General features: G+C 43.9%; 2 protein-coding genes across 2 annotated transcripts in view; one reads left to right on the top strand and one right to left on the bottom strand.

Annotated features, from left to right (window-relative positions):
* The first annotated feature begins 7,098 nt into the window (after nt 1-7,098).
* Nucleotides 7,099-8,218, top strand: LOC108035610 (ubiquitin-conjugating enzyme E2 E3). The gene is made up of 2 exons (XM_017111295.2): nt 7,099-7,156; nt 7,212-8,218. Exon 2 carries the CDS (start codon nt 7,215-7,217, stop codon nt 8,160-8,162), a length of 948 nt encoding a protein of 315 aa, XP_016966784.1. The 5' UTR covers nt 7,099-7,156; nt 7,212-7,214; the 3' UTR covers nt 8,163-8,218.
* The window catches only part of LOC108035609 (dendritic arbor reduction protein 1), a 30,169-nt gene continuing 22,357 nt past the window's right edge, over nt 8,178-15,989 (bottom strand). The window contains exons 4-6 of the mRNA XM_017111294.3: nt 15,067-15,754; nt 12,694-12,753; nt 8,178-8,910 (exon numbers count right to left, since the gene is read on the bottom strand). Coding sequence (XP_016966783.1) covers nt 8,723-8,910; nt 12,694-12,753; nt 15,067-15,754 — 936 coding nt within the window. The 3' untranslated portion in view covers nt 8,178-8,722. The remainder of the gene's footprint in view (nt 8,911-12,693; nt 12,754-15,066; nt 15,755-15,989) is intronic.

Here is a 15,989-nt window from a genome sequence, read left to right as displayed (position 1 = left end):
TCTTCCATGTAATTGGTCTTTGTTTACCATTTGATGTCATGTTCTCTGGGCTTTGGGTTCTCGGTTCTCTGGGCTGATGTGTAGGCTGCAGGTTGTCTGCCGTCTTTTTATTTTATTTTTTGAATTTTTCTTTTTAGCCCGCAACGATTGTGCAACACGCAATTGCGATTGCTTTCATGGGCGCTGATTCGCCGCTCGCTGGCTGCCATTTGCATGGAAATGGAAATGTTTGGCCAAATTACGCGTGCTCTTGGCTCAGTTTATGGCCAATACCCCCCTTTTCCACCGTCCCTGTTCGCGTTTATTCGCGCTATATTGGTGTAAATTATTGCGGCTCCTTTGCAGCTCTCAAGCGGATGTGCGCAATTTAAACAGCTAGTTGCGAGTGTTAGATTGTCACTCGAATGTGGCTGAGGTGTTGGTCGTACGTTGGGCCAAGTTATGGTACGACAAAAAACAAATAACATGTTTCTTTAGGTCATTAGAAACCTAAGAAACATAATAAACGCGACTCTCCAAGGCATGTATCATATATGTAATTATAAATAAATTATATAAATAAGATGATCACTAATTTGTACTTAAACGCTTAAAGAGTTAAGATATAAACGAGAGATGAGAAATAATTATTTATAGGTATTTATCTTCTGGACCTTTTTTACACTCAACTACTGATGTAGACCGTAAAATCATTAACCTTCATAAATACCTTGCAATCATTACATGGCTTCAAGGAATAAATCAGCCAAATAAGGCGACTCCTCCGCGCAGTAGCTATCAGTTTAATTGAGATTGATTGTGGCCAACTTCCGTTCCATTGCGCTCTGCCCATCGCGAGTACATTCCCCAGAAGACCCGATACTTGGCCCCCGATAAGGGACCCTGTGTGGGCACCAGTCGCAGTCGCCCCGTGACATCTGCGACTTCTGGGGTCGACCAAGATTTATGGCTCCTGTCAGCCGCCTCCCTTCCGCTCCTTTGCCACACTTGCTCATCTCACACATTGCAGTTGCATTGATTTTTGTCACTTGGGGCAGCCGATTGGCATCGCATCGTCGCGTGCCCCACAATTAATCACGAGTAGCCACGGGTATCCTCCGCCTCCAGGACCAGTATCGAGTATCTGTATCGAGCTCATAAACGACAATCCGCCTGACATATGAAGAGTGATGTCCAAGTCGCCGGCTGCAGGAAGCGATTGCTCATTGTGCAACCGCACTCGCAGATGCCAATCGTTGAGGTAACTCTCGAAAATGTTCAATACAAATGAATAAAATAGAAAAGAATATTTTTCCTTACAATTCGTGTATAGAATATCCTTGAGTTTATTAGTCAATTACATTACCAACCACGAAGCAATGTATTTATCTCTATCTATTTGTTGATATATCTAAATGAAAAGTACAATTTGGGTGGAACATTTTTCAAAGTTTTTAAGTTTATATAGAAGTTTCATTTCGTTATGGTGTTCCAATTCAGCCTTCCTAGAAGATTCGTTGAAGTTGAAGAGAGTTGACATCTGTATCTTTTGAAAAGTACGTTTTACATGGGTGATACGTTTTACATCTCTGTATACAACTAAGAATTTTCCTGGTCTCTATTGAAGTAAAATTTGTTTGTTTAATTTGTAGAAGCTAAAACATCTGTGGGTACAATTATATATCAGTTTTATATTGTGTATATATATATTCCAGTTTTATAGTTACTTTCAACATCTCTGTATCCCGGAGTAGTATAGAAATGGTTGTCCTTTTTAAGTGGTGAAGTAGTGCGCAACTCTTAGGATCAATGTGAGAGTTCGGGATGGGTTCCTACGCATCAATACATGCAGCTTAGGATCCACTATCATGGCCATTACAAGGCGACCGTTAGCGATGGCCGGTCGACGGGATCTTCTTCTAATTCCCGAAGGGGTCAGGTCCACGTACCTCACATAACGTGGAATTATTGGAGTAGCAGTAGGGCGTCGCATTAGGATAAACCGAAACAAGGAATATGAGTACGAGTTACAAAGTGGCATCATGCGAGGGGGAGCTCTAGACAAGGAAGTCGAGACTATCTGGAGCTCCATCCCCGAATTCATGCGGACCCTTCTGCGAAGTGATTCCCGAGGCCTTGTATACAGGAAGAAGAGAGCTCGTAGGCGCCTCCGCTCATTCCGGCGGGGTTGCTGGGACATGGTTTCAAGTTTGGTTTAGACTTTAAGACAATATTTTATTTGTCAGAAAACTTCTCGTAAAACACACAACCGATTGCCTAACAACACTGAGATCGAATGCAACAATCGATTGAACCAGTGTTGTAAACCTCAGTATTTAAAGGGAAATAGAAATGTTGTAAGCAATTAGAGTCTGGTCTAATATTTTGCTTTTTTAAAAAAGTTTTCTTTACGAATGGTAATAATCATTTCGGGTTGGATTGTGTCACAACAAAAATGTCGAACAGTCACGGGTTCTGAAATAAAACGGTTAAGAAACTGCTATGTTCACAGGTTCTATAAAGAGAACAGACCATGCCTGATGTTAGTTCAACAGCTTTTTCACTTTTGACCAAAAGAAAAACAACTCAAATCGTGTAAATGACTAGGGTTGCCAGCCCAAGTGTCAGATCCTCTCACTATGCAACACTGAAGCTGCCAAGGTTGACACAGATGTTGCCGCGAAGGATAGGATTGCCAGCTTTCGGCGCTAAATATGGTAAGTATGGTCATTAGTTTTGGCCAAGCACGACTTGGTTTATTCGCCCCTTGGCCACTTTTCGGCCCATTGAGCCTGTTTGCGCCTGATTATTATTATGCTTATGCTTATTATTGCGAAAAAGCGATTTTGCCGCAGCTGCAGCTCATTTATTGTTGTTGTAGGTGTTCAATTAAATATGCAAACAGTTTCGCAAATGTGTCTCGACTTGACCGAGTTCAAAGTCTAGACTTTTGTCTTTTTTTCGCTGCGAAAAGTTCATTGCCAATGCAGCAACCGTTTTCATTTTTCTGCTTTCTGAGTTCGGTTGCCAGAGCCTCGGCTCGGATCGATCGGTCGATCAACTGCAGCTGCATTGAGTCACAAGCCGGGTTGAAAAGCCCAGAAACGGACAAGAAAGACCGGCGGACAGCGGCCAAGTTCCCAACCTCCAACTTCCCAACTGCTAACAGCTAACAACGCTTTTTTGTGGGCGGACACTGGCCAAATGGCTTTGGGTACCCTTTTCTAGGGGTCTCTTGAGTGGTCCATGAACTAAAATCCAACCATAAGGGTGGCCTAAAAAACAAGATTTATTAGGTCCCTAATTGATAGTTTCGAAACCAATTAGAGGTTTTTTTCAGCCTTTTCACCTAAGAACTTTAGAATATCAGGTTTGCTATTATGTAAAATATAGTGTTATATTGATCTCTTTGACTGATAATTTAGAATTCATATCTTCGATATTATTTTATTTTAGATTAGTAGATACTTCTAAGTATTTTATCTTCTATTTATTACAAGGGCAATCCCCTGTCGGTCATCCCCCACCTTGAGCTCCTTCTGTGTTTTCGATTTCAGTGTGTTCTGGCCTTTATTTTCGTTATAAATTCTGGGCATAAGACCATATCGTTTTCATTTTGATTTTGATTTAATTTACGGTTCTCGGGCCACGGGCTCCCGCTCGGACACTTTGAATAATGTTTGTCTATTTATAAATATGAATTATTTTCCAGCAGATTAGAGAGACCCGGGCATTGTTGCTTGTGGGTCTGTAGCATTCGCTGTGCGCTGCATTTTTAATTGCTAATTAATTTCCCCGACACACGAAAAACAATGAGAGTAAGCGATAAGTGCGCTTTAAGTTTTCAATTACAGAGATATCTGGAGCCACACCCCCCGAGCGCCCCGAAAAACACCTGGTTAGGCTTATTTATCGCGTTGAGATTCGCATTATAAATTTAATTTAATTATACGTGAAGTGGTGCGTGGGCGTCTGTCTCCTTTTTTGTCTTTTGCAGGGGGACACTCGTACGACGGCGAAAAGTTGCCCAGACTCGCACTAAACAGCAATTAAGCTTAATTATAGTTGTCGCCGTTTTTAGCCAGCTTGTCTTGTGTTCGGCTGTCTTGTCTTGTCGCATATTGTTGTATGCAAAGCAGGCGCACGTCTGGCCAAAAGTTTTGCCATTATACCATTTTGTAGTGGATCGTAGACCAGGCCAACGGCGCAGACTAGTTAGCCGCCGTTCCTGTTTCGCGGTTTTCCGTTTTTTCGGTTTTCGATTTCGGCGGCCGAAGGAGGTGCTCACTGAAAAAAATACGGTCACTTCGAATCCGGCATGAAGGACCAATTTTGAAAATCCTTGTATATCCTTGTTATAATGCTGATTTACCAGAACATGATAAGTTTAATGATAAAGAATATTAAAAAAATAATATTTTTGAGGATCAAAAACTTTTTGGTTTGTCCTTAAGTGATTAAACAGAGCTGTTTACGTTCCAGTACTTTGAGACTGCTAGTTTATTCGTTTCTCACTGTTGGTCTACAATTTTCTCTAATGATTTTAAAGGAATATCTTTAACTTAATTACAAAAGGTAGTCAAAAGTTCTCGAGGTGTACTGGTAGATGGCCGTATCCCCCGTTCCACCACTTGGCCAAATGTCTGTCACGATTACCAGACGGGCACGAGTGATGGCGTCTGCTGTCTCCCCTTTCCGCCCCTACGCCCCTGGAAATACACCCCGGGGGGGTCCTCCCCCATTTGGCTAATGGGCGCTTTTATGTTATGGCCTGGCTTAAAATGGATGAGCCTGCTCAGGAGTTGCAATATACGTACATATATCTGAATGTGGGTTTTGAGTCACTGTGGGTGTTGCGGCAGCTGGACTCGTGGCCCAAACGAAAGTAAAAGGTGTTGCCAAATTGATGTTAGTTGTAGAGGAAGTAGGAAACACCATAAAATAAGGGGACATATTGTAGAGTTTTAATGGGTTGTGTGTGGCAGTCACTTGCTCATATAGCTAGGATCCACAGTTAAACAAAAATTAAGTTTGAATACTATTTTTTTGCATTTTCAACAGGTACTATGTTATGTTTGACTATCAGATTCATTAGGTAATTGTGCCATAATAAAGATTCAGTCAATCAATAATAATTAAATAAGAAAACGAGGGTATACTGGTATATAAACAATTTAAGGCAAGGCATTGCCATTTCGTAGGAAAACTATAAATCCACCCACAAGGAAGTGGAGTTCTTAATTACTGAATCACCTTTCGAATCGCTGAACATCTCATTCATATCCATTAATTTGTTATTCGCTATTCACAATTCCCTGTTGATTCGCCCGGAATCAATCAAAGTTCAGACGCGGGCTTAATTAGCTGCAAATTAAAACATATTCTGTGTATTTCATTATAAACTCCACTGACACATTAGCCAAGCTGGCATAATGAGTGCACTTCCCCTCGCATTTCGCTCACAAATTAATTGAAATCATAAGATTTATCGCATCTGCGATCTGACTGAAATCGAATCAATTTCATGAGGCTTTGTTGCCCTCGAACAATATCCCATGTGGCCAAGTGGGTGCTGTAGACAAAACCTTTGTGCGACGTACTATATGCATAATACATCCAGTTGTGGGGTCCCATTCCTACACGTACTTTAGGTTTATCCGGCGATCTTAAGCCAATTTAATAAGCGGTTGCCCCGTTGTGGCCGCAAAGTTGAGCTGTCAGTCGCCAAATGATTAATCAGCCCGAAACGCACCGCAATTGAAGAGTGGTGCTGGAATGGCACTGGATGGATGGGGCTGGATGTGGCTGGGGATCTGGATGTGCCAGTGGATGCCGAGATGCTGCGATGAATGAATGGGGGCATGCCAATGTCTCAACGCCCACGGGAAGGGCATAATCGAGTGCTTACTTATAAACTTCGGTATTACACTTGGAGGAAAAATATACATTGCAGAACTAATTTTCTTAAAAATAATGTTGCAATCAATATTTTTTTACAGCAATTTTTTAAAATTTCTGTGTTTAATTCGCTGGCATTTTTATTTTCATGAATTGGTTCTCAGGCATAAGAAAACATAAGAAAATTAATATCAACTCTTAGATGAAGAAACTGCCATCTCCAACTCACAGATCATATGCATAATCCCCTAATTAATTGCTTTAAAAGATTCCTTAATTTATGGTAAGTCAAACTGGTTCTCTCCGAAAAGTTCGTTTAGTTTCTGAACTCTCCCCTATAAATTAATACCCTCTGTAAAGGGGCAAAAGCGAAATTACTTTTATCATCGCCCCAATCAAAACAACATGACGCGTTGGAATCGAAATGCAGGCAGACAATTGAAATTATTATTGTTATTTTTTCGGGTCGCTTTCGAGGTTTGGGGAGGGGGCAAAGACATTTGCTTGACATGTTTGTTTCGTGTACAAAATATTTTGATAATGATCGCGAGCCCAGTACAACAAAACCCATTTGAGTTCCAAGACATTTCGTTCGGCATGGGGTCACACTTATCGGGTTTACGTTCTCATCTAAATGAAATTATTGTCTTTTTAGTCAATAGAAAAACTTATGACGGCCCTTGTGACGTGTGGAGAGTTTCGAATAGATTTTGAACGGGGAAAACTTTCAATGATTTGTGTTTGCCTTGCCAGGCACGTATTGGGGAAATGTTAATAATTGTTTAAAGTCCAGGTGATTGCAATAAATAAGTGACAAACAAATCAAGCCGTGAATGACTAATAGAATGAGCTATTTAGTCGAGGTACAGTCGCGCCAAAGTCTGTTGTTAGAAATGTGTACAGTAAAATTAACAAGCTGGGATAAGTAATAACTAAATTGTAGAAAACATTCTGGATATTCCCTAAGCTTTGGGTTTGTTTAAGTAGCTGTGAACAGTAAGACAATGTAATATCTAATTTTTTATTACCACTTCTTATCTAAATTTGTAATTGGGGTAAGGAGATCCTAAAACTAACAAATATGATTTAAGAGGGAGAAGTAAGATAAAATGACAGCCCTGGTTTTCACCGTTTCAAAAGTATCGAGGAATACCCCAAATACCTCTCTATCGATGCTTGCAATTTTCATAAAGGTGACAACTCAGTTATCGAATTTCCGGGTATAATAAGCACGCTTGGATTTTGTATTCAATATTTTTCAGCTGCTCCATCCCCACCAGTGAGTAGTGAGACATATAATTTATAAATTTATTATTATATTTTGTGTTTCGAAGAAAATGCCGGCCAGACGAAGTGAGCGGATTCGGCTTCAGAGGGAACCCGGGAATGCAGCAAATAGCCCTCGATCCAATTCCCTTCCTGACAACAGACTTCACCGGACTCGCACTGCGAATGGCCAGGCCTCAGCAATTCGAGGGGCCCGTGCAGCCACCAGGAGCAGTGTGCTACCCGCTCGAATAGCAAATGCAGGTCGGGCCTCAACAGTGCCAACTCGTGGAGGCAGACGTGGAACCTTGAGGGGAAGAAACATTTCCAGACCCCCACCAACTAGAGCCGCACCGGTGCCCATTGAAGTTGGTCAGGAGAGCACAGATACGGACCCACCCAGAAACCCAGCTGCTCCCGAGGATCCTCCGCGGCGTTTCAGGGTCGTAGAAATGGTGATGAATTTTTTACACGGCGATCGCCCGACGTCGAGCAATCCAACGAGTCAAAATATACCCCTGGTGCTGAGACTTCAACGCATGGGCACCCGAATTCCCACCCAAGGTGACCCCCTCTCCACAGCCAGGCTGCAAAAGGAGATCGCCGAGTTCTCCAAGGGAAGCATAGAGGGTTGTAGCGTTGAGGTAGTGGATAACAACCTCTTCCACTGGATAGCCTCCATACCTGGTCCCCCGGAAACGCCCTATGAAGGCGGGCACTTCAAGTTGGAGCTGGTCTTTCCCAAAGACTACCCGTTCCAAGCCCCGTATATTGCTTTTATCACCCGGATTTACCATTGCAACATAGCCATGTCTGGCCACATCTGCCTGGACATCCTCAATACCCAATGGTCGCCGGCTTTGTCGGTCTCCAAGCTGCTCATCTCCATCATCTCCTTGATGGCCGATCCGAACCCAAACGATCCCCTGGAGCCGGCAATCGCCGCACTCTATAAGCGCAATCGCTCCCAACACGATGAGCATGCCCGCGAATATACCCAGAGATTTGCCAAACAGTAAGAAATTGCATGGAAGTAGTTTTTCAAATACATTTATTGGATGCTTTTGTGCCAGCACTTTTTGGTGGTTTTGAAACGGTTTACGGTTTACGACACTAAGATACATACGATAGTGATATACAAGTAGAATACATGGGACTACGGCTACTTAACCCACCTAGGTTCCGAATTCTGATTAAACATCTATGTAGATCTAGTGTCCTATATGCAAAGAAATAAGTTTATACATGGTAACGTAACGCTACTTTAGCCTAGTTCAATTTGTGATTGTGGTGCCGACGGTGTTTTTGCCTTGTGGTGCGGGTTAGTTGGTACATTAGGATGTTTGTCAAGCAGGTGGTAATTTCATTTACTTAGCCTACTTCGCGTTTGAGTTAATCGAGTGGGTGATGTCTGCCGTCATCCCCACCCCCAATTGGTTAGCTGTTCCTAGAGTAGAGTGTGTGTACCATGTAGTAGTTAACCTTTCAGCTAAACGAATTCATTTTATCTACGCTAAAGTCCTTTGGATTGTGGTATAGTTGATTCTGAAGCTGGGCTCGCTGGGACCCCGCGCCTTCCTCATTTGTTCTTGGGCAGGTGGCGCTTCATGTGCAGCGCCAGGTGATCGCTCCTCGCGAAGCTCCGCTCGCAGACGACGCACTTGAAGGGTTTGGCCCCCGTGTGCTTGCGGTAGTGCCGGGTCAGCTCGTCGGACCTGGCGAACCTCCACTCGCACTCCGGCCACTGGCAGGTGTAGGGCTTCTCACCTGGAAAGAGGAAATCGAGAGTCTCGGATAAGTAAGACATTCATATAGTATTTTTTAAATAAATCTATAATATTTATGAGATTGTCTGAGAGCTACTTGGTCTTCTTGGAATTGGATACATATTTTTTTGTAATGAAATAATACTCAAAAACATACATCCCCCGTCTATAAAGCTTTTCGCAACCCAAATTGATCTGGAAACATTGTGTAAATAATTGAGAAATAATTGAAACTTCATTGTTTGGCCATAGCAAAATGACAACAGAACGGCAGCTGCAGCAGTTTGCTTACACAAGTTGGCATGTTGTGTATTTTGTATTTTGCATTTGGTACTTTGTGATTTCCATTACAATTCCATTTGCCCGGCCAAAGACATTCGAATAAATTCCACCGGCCGGTGAGCGAAACTCTTTTTTATTGGCACCGCTCTATGACTAACTCAGACCCTCCAAAGTCCCCCCAAAAACATTCGTACGCGACACAATATACACATTCGTGTTGAAATTTAAATTGAAATTGAATGAAATAATTATGGCGGCTGGAGATTTGTGAGTGAACTTGACATTTTTGGTTGCCTGGCCGGGTTTTGTGGAGCGAATCGAATGGTTTATCCATGGACATAATCCAATTGGATTGGTTGGGGTGTGCAGAATTGGGATTTCCATTTCGGTGCTGAAAGGCAGCGACTCGAAGGGGTCTAGGGAAAGGGATAGGGAAATATTCTATATATTCTGTAAAGTACAACAATTGTTTTAAACACATTTGCAACCCCAAACCTCTTCCTCCCCGAACTTTCCCCTTTTTATATGGTTTCCAGAGCCTCTTGAACCCATCTCCCATCTCCAGATCTCAGTCAACATCAAAGCGAGTAGACCTGTGATTGTTGTTTATTATTATTTTGTACATCGAACAAACGCACAAATTTTGTTTGGTTCCCTCGGCCTTTTCGGGGGCCCTCGAACCCAAGAGATCTCGAGTGGCACTCAGCTGACACTTCGCCGGGGCTTTTCGGATAGAAACCCAATGCCCCTCGACTCGTGGCGTGACTTATTGGTTTATTTAGATCTCTTTTAATGAACTTAAGTGCCTCGAGATGCGAACATAATCGCGGGGACGGGGATCGCGGGCTTGGACGGACACGTGGGGCATTTGGATTCCAAAATGGCCATTCCAGCCGGAGTGGGTGAGTCATGCGGCCCAGAATGGGACATTAAAGACCTCCCCGGCCGTGGGAATTTAATTTGGCAATGATCACGGCAGCCACACAGCCGCCAACAAGGCAACAAACAAACGACTGGCGAACAAACAAAAGTTATGTAAATGTTGTTTTGTAATGTGCGATGAACGCAATGCGATAAGAGCAGCGGAATTACTTCATAATTTTACTTACAGCCGCGATAAGGCCACGGCGGCAATATAAATAAATTCAGGCTCCATCGGCGACTGGAGCTCCGATCCGCCGACTAGAGCCCCCAGGCTGGGCCGCACTGGACCACACTGGTCCATAAAAGACCTCCTCCAGTCGCTGGGCATAAAATCAAACTAATTTATGGCAGCGCGAACGTATTAGCAAACAAATCAGTACAAAATAAGCCAGTTCCAGCCCGAATCCAAATCCGAGTCCTAGGGCCAGGCCACGGACACTGGGATACTGGCCTGCAGACTGGAGACTGGCTGGGAGATATGGCAAATTTATGCGTTCGCCGCCTGCATAAAGATTAGTTACCAAGTGATTTTCTAATCGACGCAGCCAGATAAAAACAAAAAGCCCAAATAAAAATGACAAATTTACGAGTCTCGAGTTTGGGCGATGAGGTGAAGATGCTCGGAGGTGGGGAAATGAAAATGGGAAAAGGTTGGAGGCCGAAATAAACAAAGAAGGGGGTTGATGTCAAGAATACATAGTGACCTCCTAGTTCCGAATATTTTTTATTTAAATATTTTCCTTAGCTTAAAATATTCTGTAAATTTTAAACAGCACTTCCACAGACGGCCAACAGAATCGAGTGTTGACCAATAGTTTTTCCCGCGCTAATGGACCTCTTCAGTTCGCGCAAGCGAAAGACTTAGGAAACGAACTGCCGCCGACAGCTCGATGACTTTGGCAAATGTTTGCGGTGGAAATCTCTTAATCTCGCCACCTAGCCACCCCGTTCTACCCCCCAAAACTCTCGAATTCTCAGCCCGGCGTTGCTAATCAGCAGAGACAACAGCCCGGTGGCGCCTCAGAAATGGCATGAAAAATGTGTGTGTGCCTTGGAGCCGAGGGGAATATCAATGAAATCTATGAATGGAATGGGCTGGGCTCTGCCGGAACGCTAACTAACTCGAAAGCCAAACAAACCGACAGCCATCAGACGGTAGCAAAGCGTTTCTGCATCTCGGCCTGCCACTCTGCCACTTTGCCACTCGAGGAATTGCGAAAGTCGGCTTGTTTAACTTAAATCCAATAAGCCGGGCCCGGAATTCGTGTTGGCCCGAAGCTGGCTGGCCGGGTGCTACGATTTGCTCCACATCGCATAGAGAACCTTTGGGGACCTCAAGGGAACTGGAACCGCGTACGGGGTTAACCCAGAGCTGCCGACCTCTTGCTGATGGGGCGTTAACTTTATCAGCTGAGTGAAAATCAGCGCTGCGCACAAAAATCATAATAATAAAAATGTTTTTAAGGCAGCGCTTTAAGTTGCGCATAAATCAGCTGGTCATGTGCGATTAATAAAACGGCGGAGAGATGGGATTCTGCCATTTTTTGCCCTCTTCCTCATTTTAGTATTATTTTTCCCTCTTCCTTTGTGGAGGCATTAAACGTGCGGCCCATAAAACGAAGACAGGTGATCTCGGTGATCGGTGGGCAGTGGCAGAAACAGCAACAACCTCGGCCACGGATCGTCAAGTGTAATCCGAGCAAGGAGGAAATGCAGGCCAAACGTGCGCCCAGCTGATGGCGTTGGCGATTGGCGATTGCTGATGTTGCAACTGCCAACTTGCAACTGCAACTGACCACAGAAACGGGAAAAAACGTAGGATCGGAAAAAACGGAGCCAGAGCCGCAAAAACAAACCGTACAAATCACGATTTTCGCTGCGGTTGCCTCCGTGGCGCAGAAATTGAAAATGAACAGCACACAGAAAATAATTCCACAGATCAACGAGATGAGATTTCATTATCAAAATATATCATGGCAGTTTTAAAAATTTCATTAGGTTGAGTTGGGGTGAAAAAAGAAATTGCGATCACGATCAAAATTACTATTTTCCTTTTCCTAATTACTTTTTCTAATATACTGTGATAATCAATAAAAAATTAAATGAAAAGCAAAAATAAATACTCATCATTATTGTTTTTAGAAGCCAGCACTTAGATCAATTTGCTATGAAATTTTAATCTATCACAAAATATTATGGTTTCCGATAAGCACATCATTAAATCTCACTATTTTTAGGCAAAGCTAGAAATTATTCCCAGTGCAAGGCACTCAAAAGAAGGCGCTCGAAGCTCTCTGGGCCTTGGCAAATTATGTGCTGGCAACTACAAATATGAGCGCGCGAATTAATCAAAAGGCGACGGTTGCCCAACGTCCCGAAAACCGAGTGGTGCAGCTGTTCGCCGGTGGCTCATCGGCGGTTCAGTGGTGCAGTTGGGTCAGTTTTTTGCTCAGTGGTGCGCAGCCCACATGCGAGCTGAAGGATCGCAGTGGGCCAGTCTGCGACAGGGGGTCAAATGCGGGGTCATCAAGTGGCTGGTTGGGTTTTCAGTGGGCCGTTTTATTGGAGGGAAACTCACCAGTGTGTATCCTTTGATGGGCCTTCAGATGCGAGCTCTTCGTGTACACCTTGGAGCAACCTGAAATTAAATTAAGGGAATCAATAAAGAAAGTTATACCAGGTCCGTAATCTAATTTTATTGATAGAAAGCCTTTCTCTTATACCTTAATTTGATAAATAAATTATATGACTTAGCAATGGCTATTAAATCGATGGGTAAGCAAACATATTAAGTGGTAAACATCGATATAAAACCATAAATAAATATTTGGTGCCTAAAAAGAGCTGTATGGGCATCTATCTTTTAATAATTATAATTGATATCTTCGTTAGATGATTTCTTCTAAGACACCAACTAAACCCAATTTATGGCCAATAATTCTTAATAGCTTCGAGGCAACTGAAAGCCACAACATTTTTCGAGTGCACTTTGTTGCTTTTCGCGTTCACCAAAAATATCAGATTTACAGCGAGGCACATCAGAGGAGCCTCGAATCTGGGGTCCCGATAGAAGAGCCATTCTTCGAAAGTGGGTCAGTGGGCGTGGGCCTTTAATTAGCGGGTGAAAGTTGCACGAGATTCACTTGCAGTCCGCAAGTGCCCACTTGCAGCTTGCAACACCGCAGAGCGAGTGACATTTATGAGGCACTTTACGGCGGCGGCATTAGTGCCCCTTGCCCAAAAAAGGATTTCCCGGGGATCCCCGCACGTACGGCTCTAATTGAAAGCTGCCTGAGCAACGTGCCACGAAACACAATGCCTCGCTGCCAGTGAAGAATGCTGCTGACAACCAGCTAGCAGCAACCAGCAACTAGCAACTCGCAGCTTGCGGACTGGCAACCAGCAACATACAACCTGCGACTGGCAGCGATCGCCGACAGTTAGACAGTTGGAGATACCAAAAAGCGCTGCCGAATCGGAGGAACTCCTCCAGACATATCTCACTGTCTGGTGCGTGCGCTTATGGCATAATAACTTCATTTGGACAGCGTTTCGGCCGGAGTTGCCTCAAAATGGCCATGGCCAACGTGTCAGACAATTGTCAATTATTTATTAGTGGCAACGCACGTAGTCGGTCTCGAACAAGCGACATTGGGACACGGACGGAATGCGTCTGGCCTGGAGTTTGGATTTCTAGATTCGTAGATTGGTAGATTTTTCGATTTTCAGACAGCTTTGCCTTAAGTGCTTTTGGGCCGGGGTCCGCAAAAGTGATCCATCGATAGCTAATGGATACTATCTGAAGCGGGTGATGTGATCTCATCTTTACGTCGAACTTGAAGATCTTTAGCTACCTGCGAGTAATGGAAAAAATCCAACGCTCAGGAAGCTTGTTTACTTTATAGGAAGATGTTAAAGTGATTCAAAGCTATATTTAGATCCCTAATCGCAAAGGTGCTGTTGTATTTTTTAGGATTAGTTGCGAGCTTTGTGATCTTGCAATAGAAAATATCAGTGAATAAAATTGTAATAAATCCTTCTATAACTTAATTCTTTCATCAGTACAGATCATGTTTCGCCCATCGATCAAAGCTGACTCAACGCTCTAACGCCCACCTCTGACATTGAAAACGCACTTGGCCGGGCTGGAAACAAAAAATAAAAAGCATGCAACTGTAACAAAAGGCCAGGGAAGGTGCCTCGGAGCTCTTACATAAATATGGCAATTGGCTAATTAGAATTACAAAGAAGGCAATTGAAAAAGCGCCACAACAGCGACTGCGACACCAGAAACTTGGCAGCGGGAACTGTCAGTCGCACAGCAAGAAAACAGCACAGCAAACTCAGAAAGATAATAAATAAATGTATAGATAAATAGGGAATAAATAAATGCCGATTGGAAAAACGCGGCACGCATGCGCAATGAGGATCGCACGTGGAGTGGAGTTTGCTGGCTCGAAGGTGGGCGCAAAAGGGGGCGGCAGGGGACTTTGTTACGAAAAGTGTCGCAAAGCGCGCCAAATGATAAACGATACAGGGGCATGTGAAGACTAACAACGAGCGACGAGGAAGCGCATCTCCAGAGATCTCGAAGAAATGGGGTCTTTACGAACAGCGGTATAGCACTTTTTGTATACTAAAGATCTTCCCTATATTTGTGAACTTTATGCTGAGGAAATGCATCTTCAGACGTCTCAAAAATACGAAAGGGTCTCTCACTTAAAAATAGTTTTCAACTTTAGTAGCATCTTATATGTAAAATAAATTAAAATTTTTAGAAGAAGAACTTTAAAAATCCTGATTTAATCTGAAAAGTATCTTAGTTGCCCCAATGGAAAACTAGAAAAGTTCTTTAAAGTACTTCAAGAGAAAAAAACTTAAGGAATATATATAACCTTAACATAATTTAAAAAATAACTTAGTGGATTTTCTGAAATGTATCTCAACTCACCCACAAAATCACAGTGGTGGATGCGGCGCTTTTCCAGCTCGGGATTGTTGCGGCGGTTGTAGCGCACCGTTCGCACGCTCATCAGGCTGGCGATGTGGGCCGCCGTTCCCGGCTGGTGGTGCGAGTGCCGGCCACGCCTCCCGCCCCCCGAAGAGCGGGGGGTGGGCGGTGGCTGCTGCTGCTGCACTTGTTGCACCTGCTGCTGCTGCGGCTGCTGCTGCTGCTGGATGGCACTGGCGGGCGTTAGGGTGGTCAGAGTGGTGGTGGCGGTGGTGCAGCTGCTCCCCGTGACTGCACCCCCCAAGAGCTGCAGTGTGGGCGGTGGGTTGAGTAGGCCCATCACATGGCCCTGCTGATAGGGCGGTGGTGGGGTGGTGCGACGTTGAGCGGCTGCCGCGGCTGCTGCTGCCACCATGGAGCTGCCGGGACTGCCGGGATCCGAGCTGGGAGGAGTCAGGGGTGGCACGAACATATGGCGGCTGGCGGAGGAGGCGGAGGACGAGGAGATGGACGAGGAGGAGGCCGAGGGGGTGCTGGGCGCCGCCGGGGGACACAGCTGCTGCAGTTGCTGCTGCTGTTGTTGCTGTTGCTGTTGAGCACCGAGTTGAGCTGTGGGCGTGGCAGTGGCGGAGGCGGTGGCGGACGCAGCGACTGATGGCGGGTGTATTTGGTATTTGGTGTGGAAGGTCTGGGTTTTGAACAGGCAGAAATATAAAATGTTTTAAAAGTGTTTAATAAATGGGTATTGAATCGAAAAATATTTAAAATTTATGTAATAATTTTCATTTCAATTAATGAATCTTTTTTAAATGTGTTCTATATGATTTTTAAAATTTTTAAAATGTTTTCTATGATATTTAGGTTCTACAATTTTAAATAAATGTAACATTGCTGTCTTCATTTAAACTAAGATTTCTCCAAGT

The sequence above is a fragment of the Drosophila biarmipes genome, chromosome 3L (assembly GCF_025231255.1).
Source record: "Drosophila biarmipes strain raj3 chromosome 3L, RU_DBia_V1.1, whole genome shotgun sequence".
Classification (NCBI taxonomy): Eukaryota; Metazoa; Arthropoda; class Insecta; order Diptera; family Drosophilidae; genus Drosophila; species Drosophila biarmipes.
Note: the sequence above shows the minus strand (reverse complement) of the source record. Positions and strands in the feature narration are given on the sequence as shown.

Coding starts and splice junctions, on each gene's coding strand:
- LOC108035610 (XM_017111295.2), top strand. CDS start 7,215: ATGCCGGCCAGACGAAGTGAGCGGATTCGGCTTCAGAGGGAACCCGGG.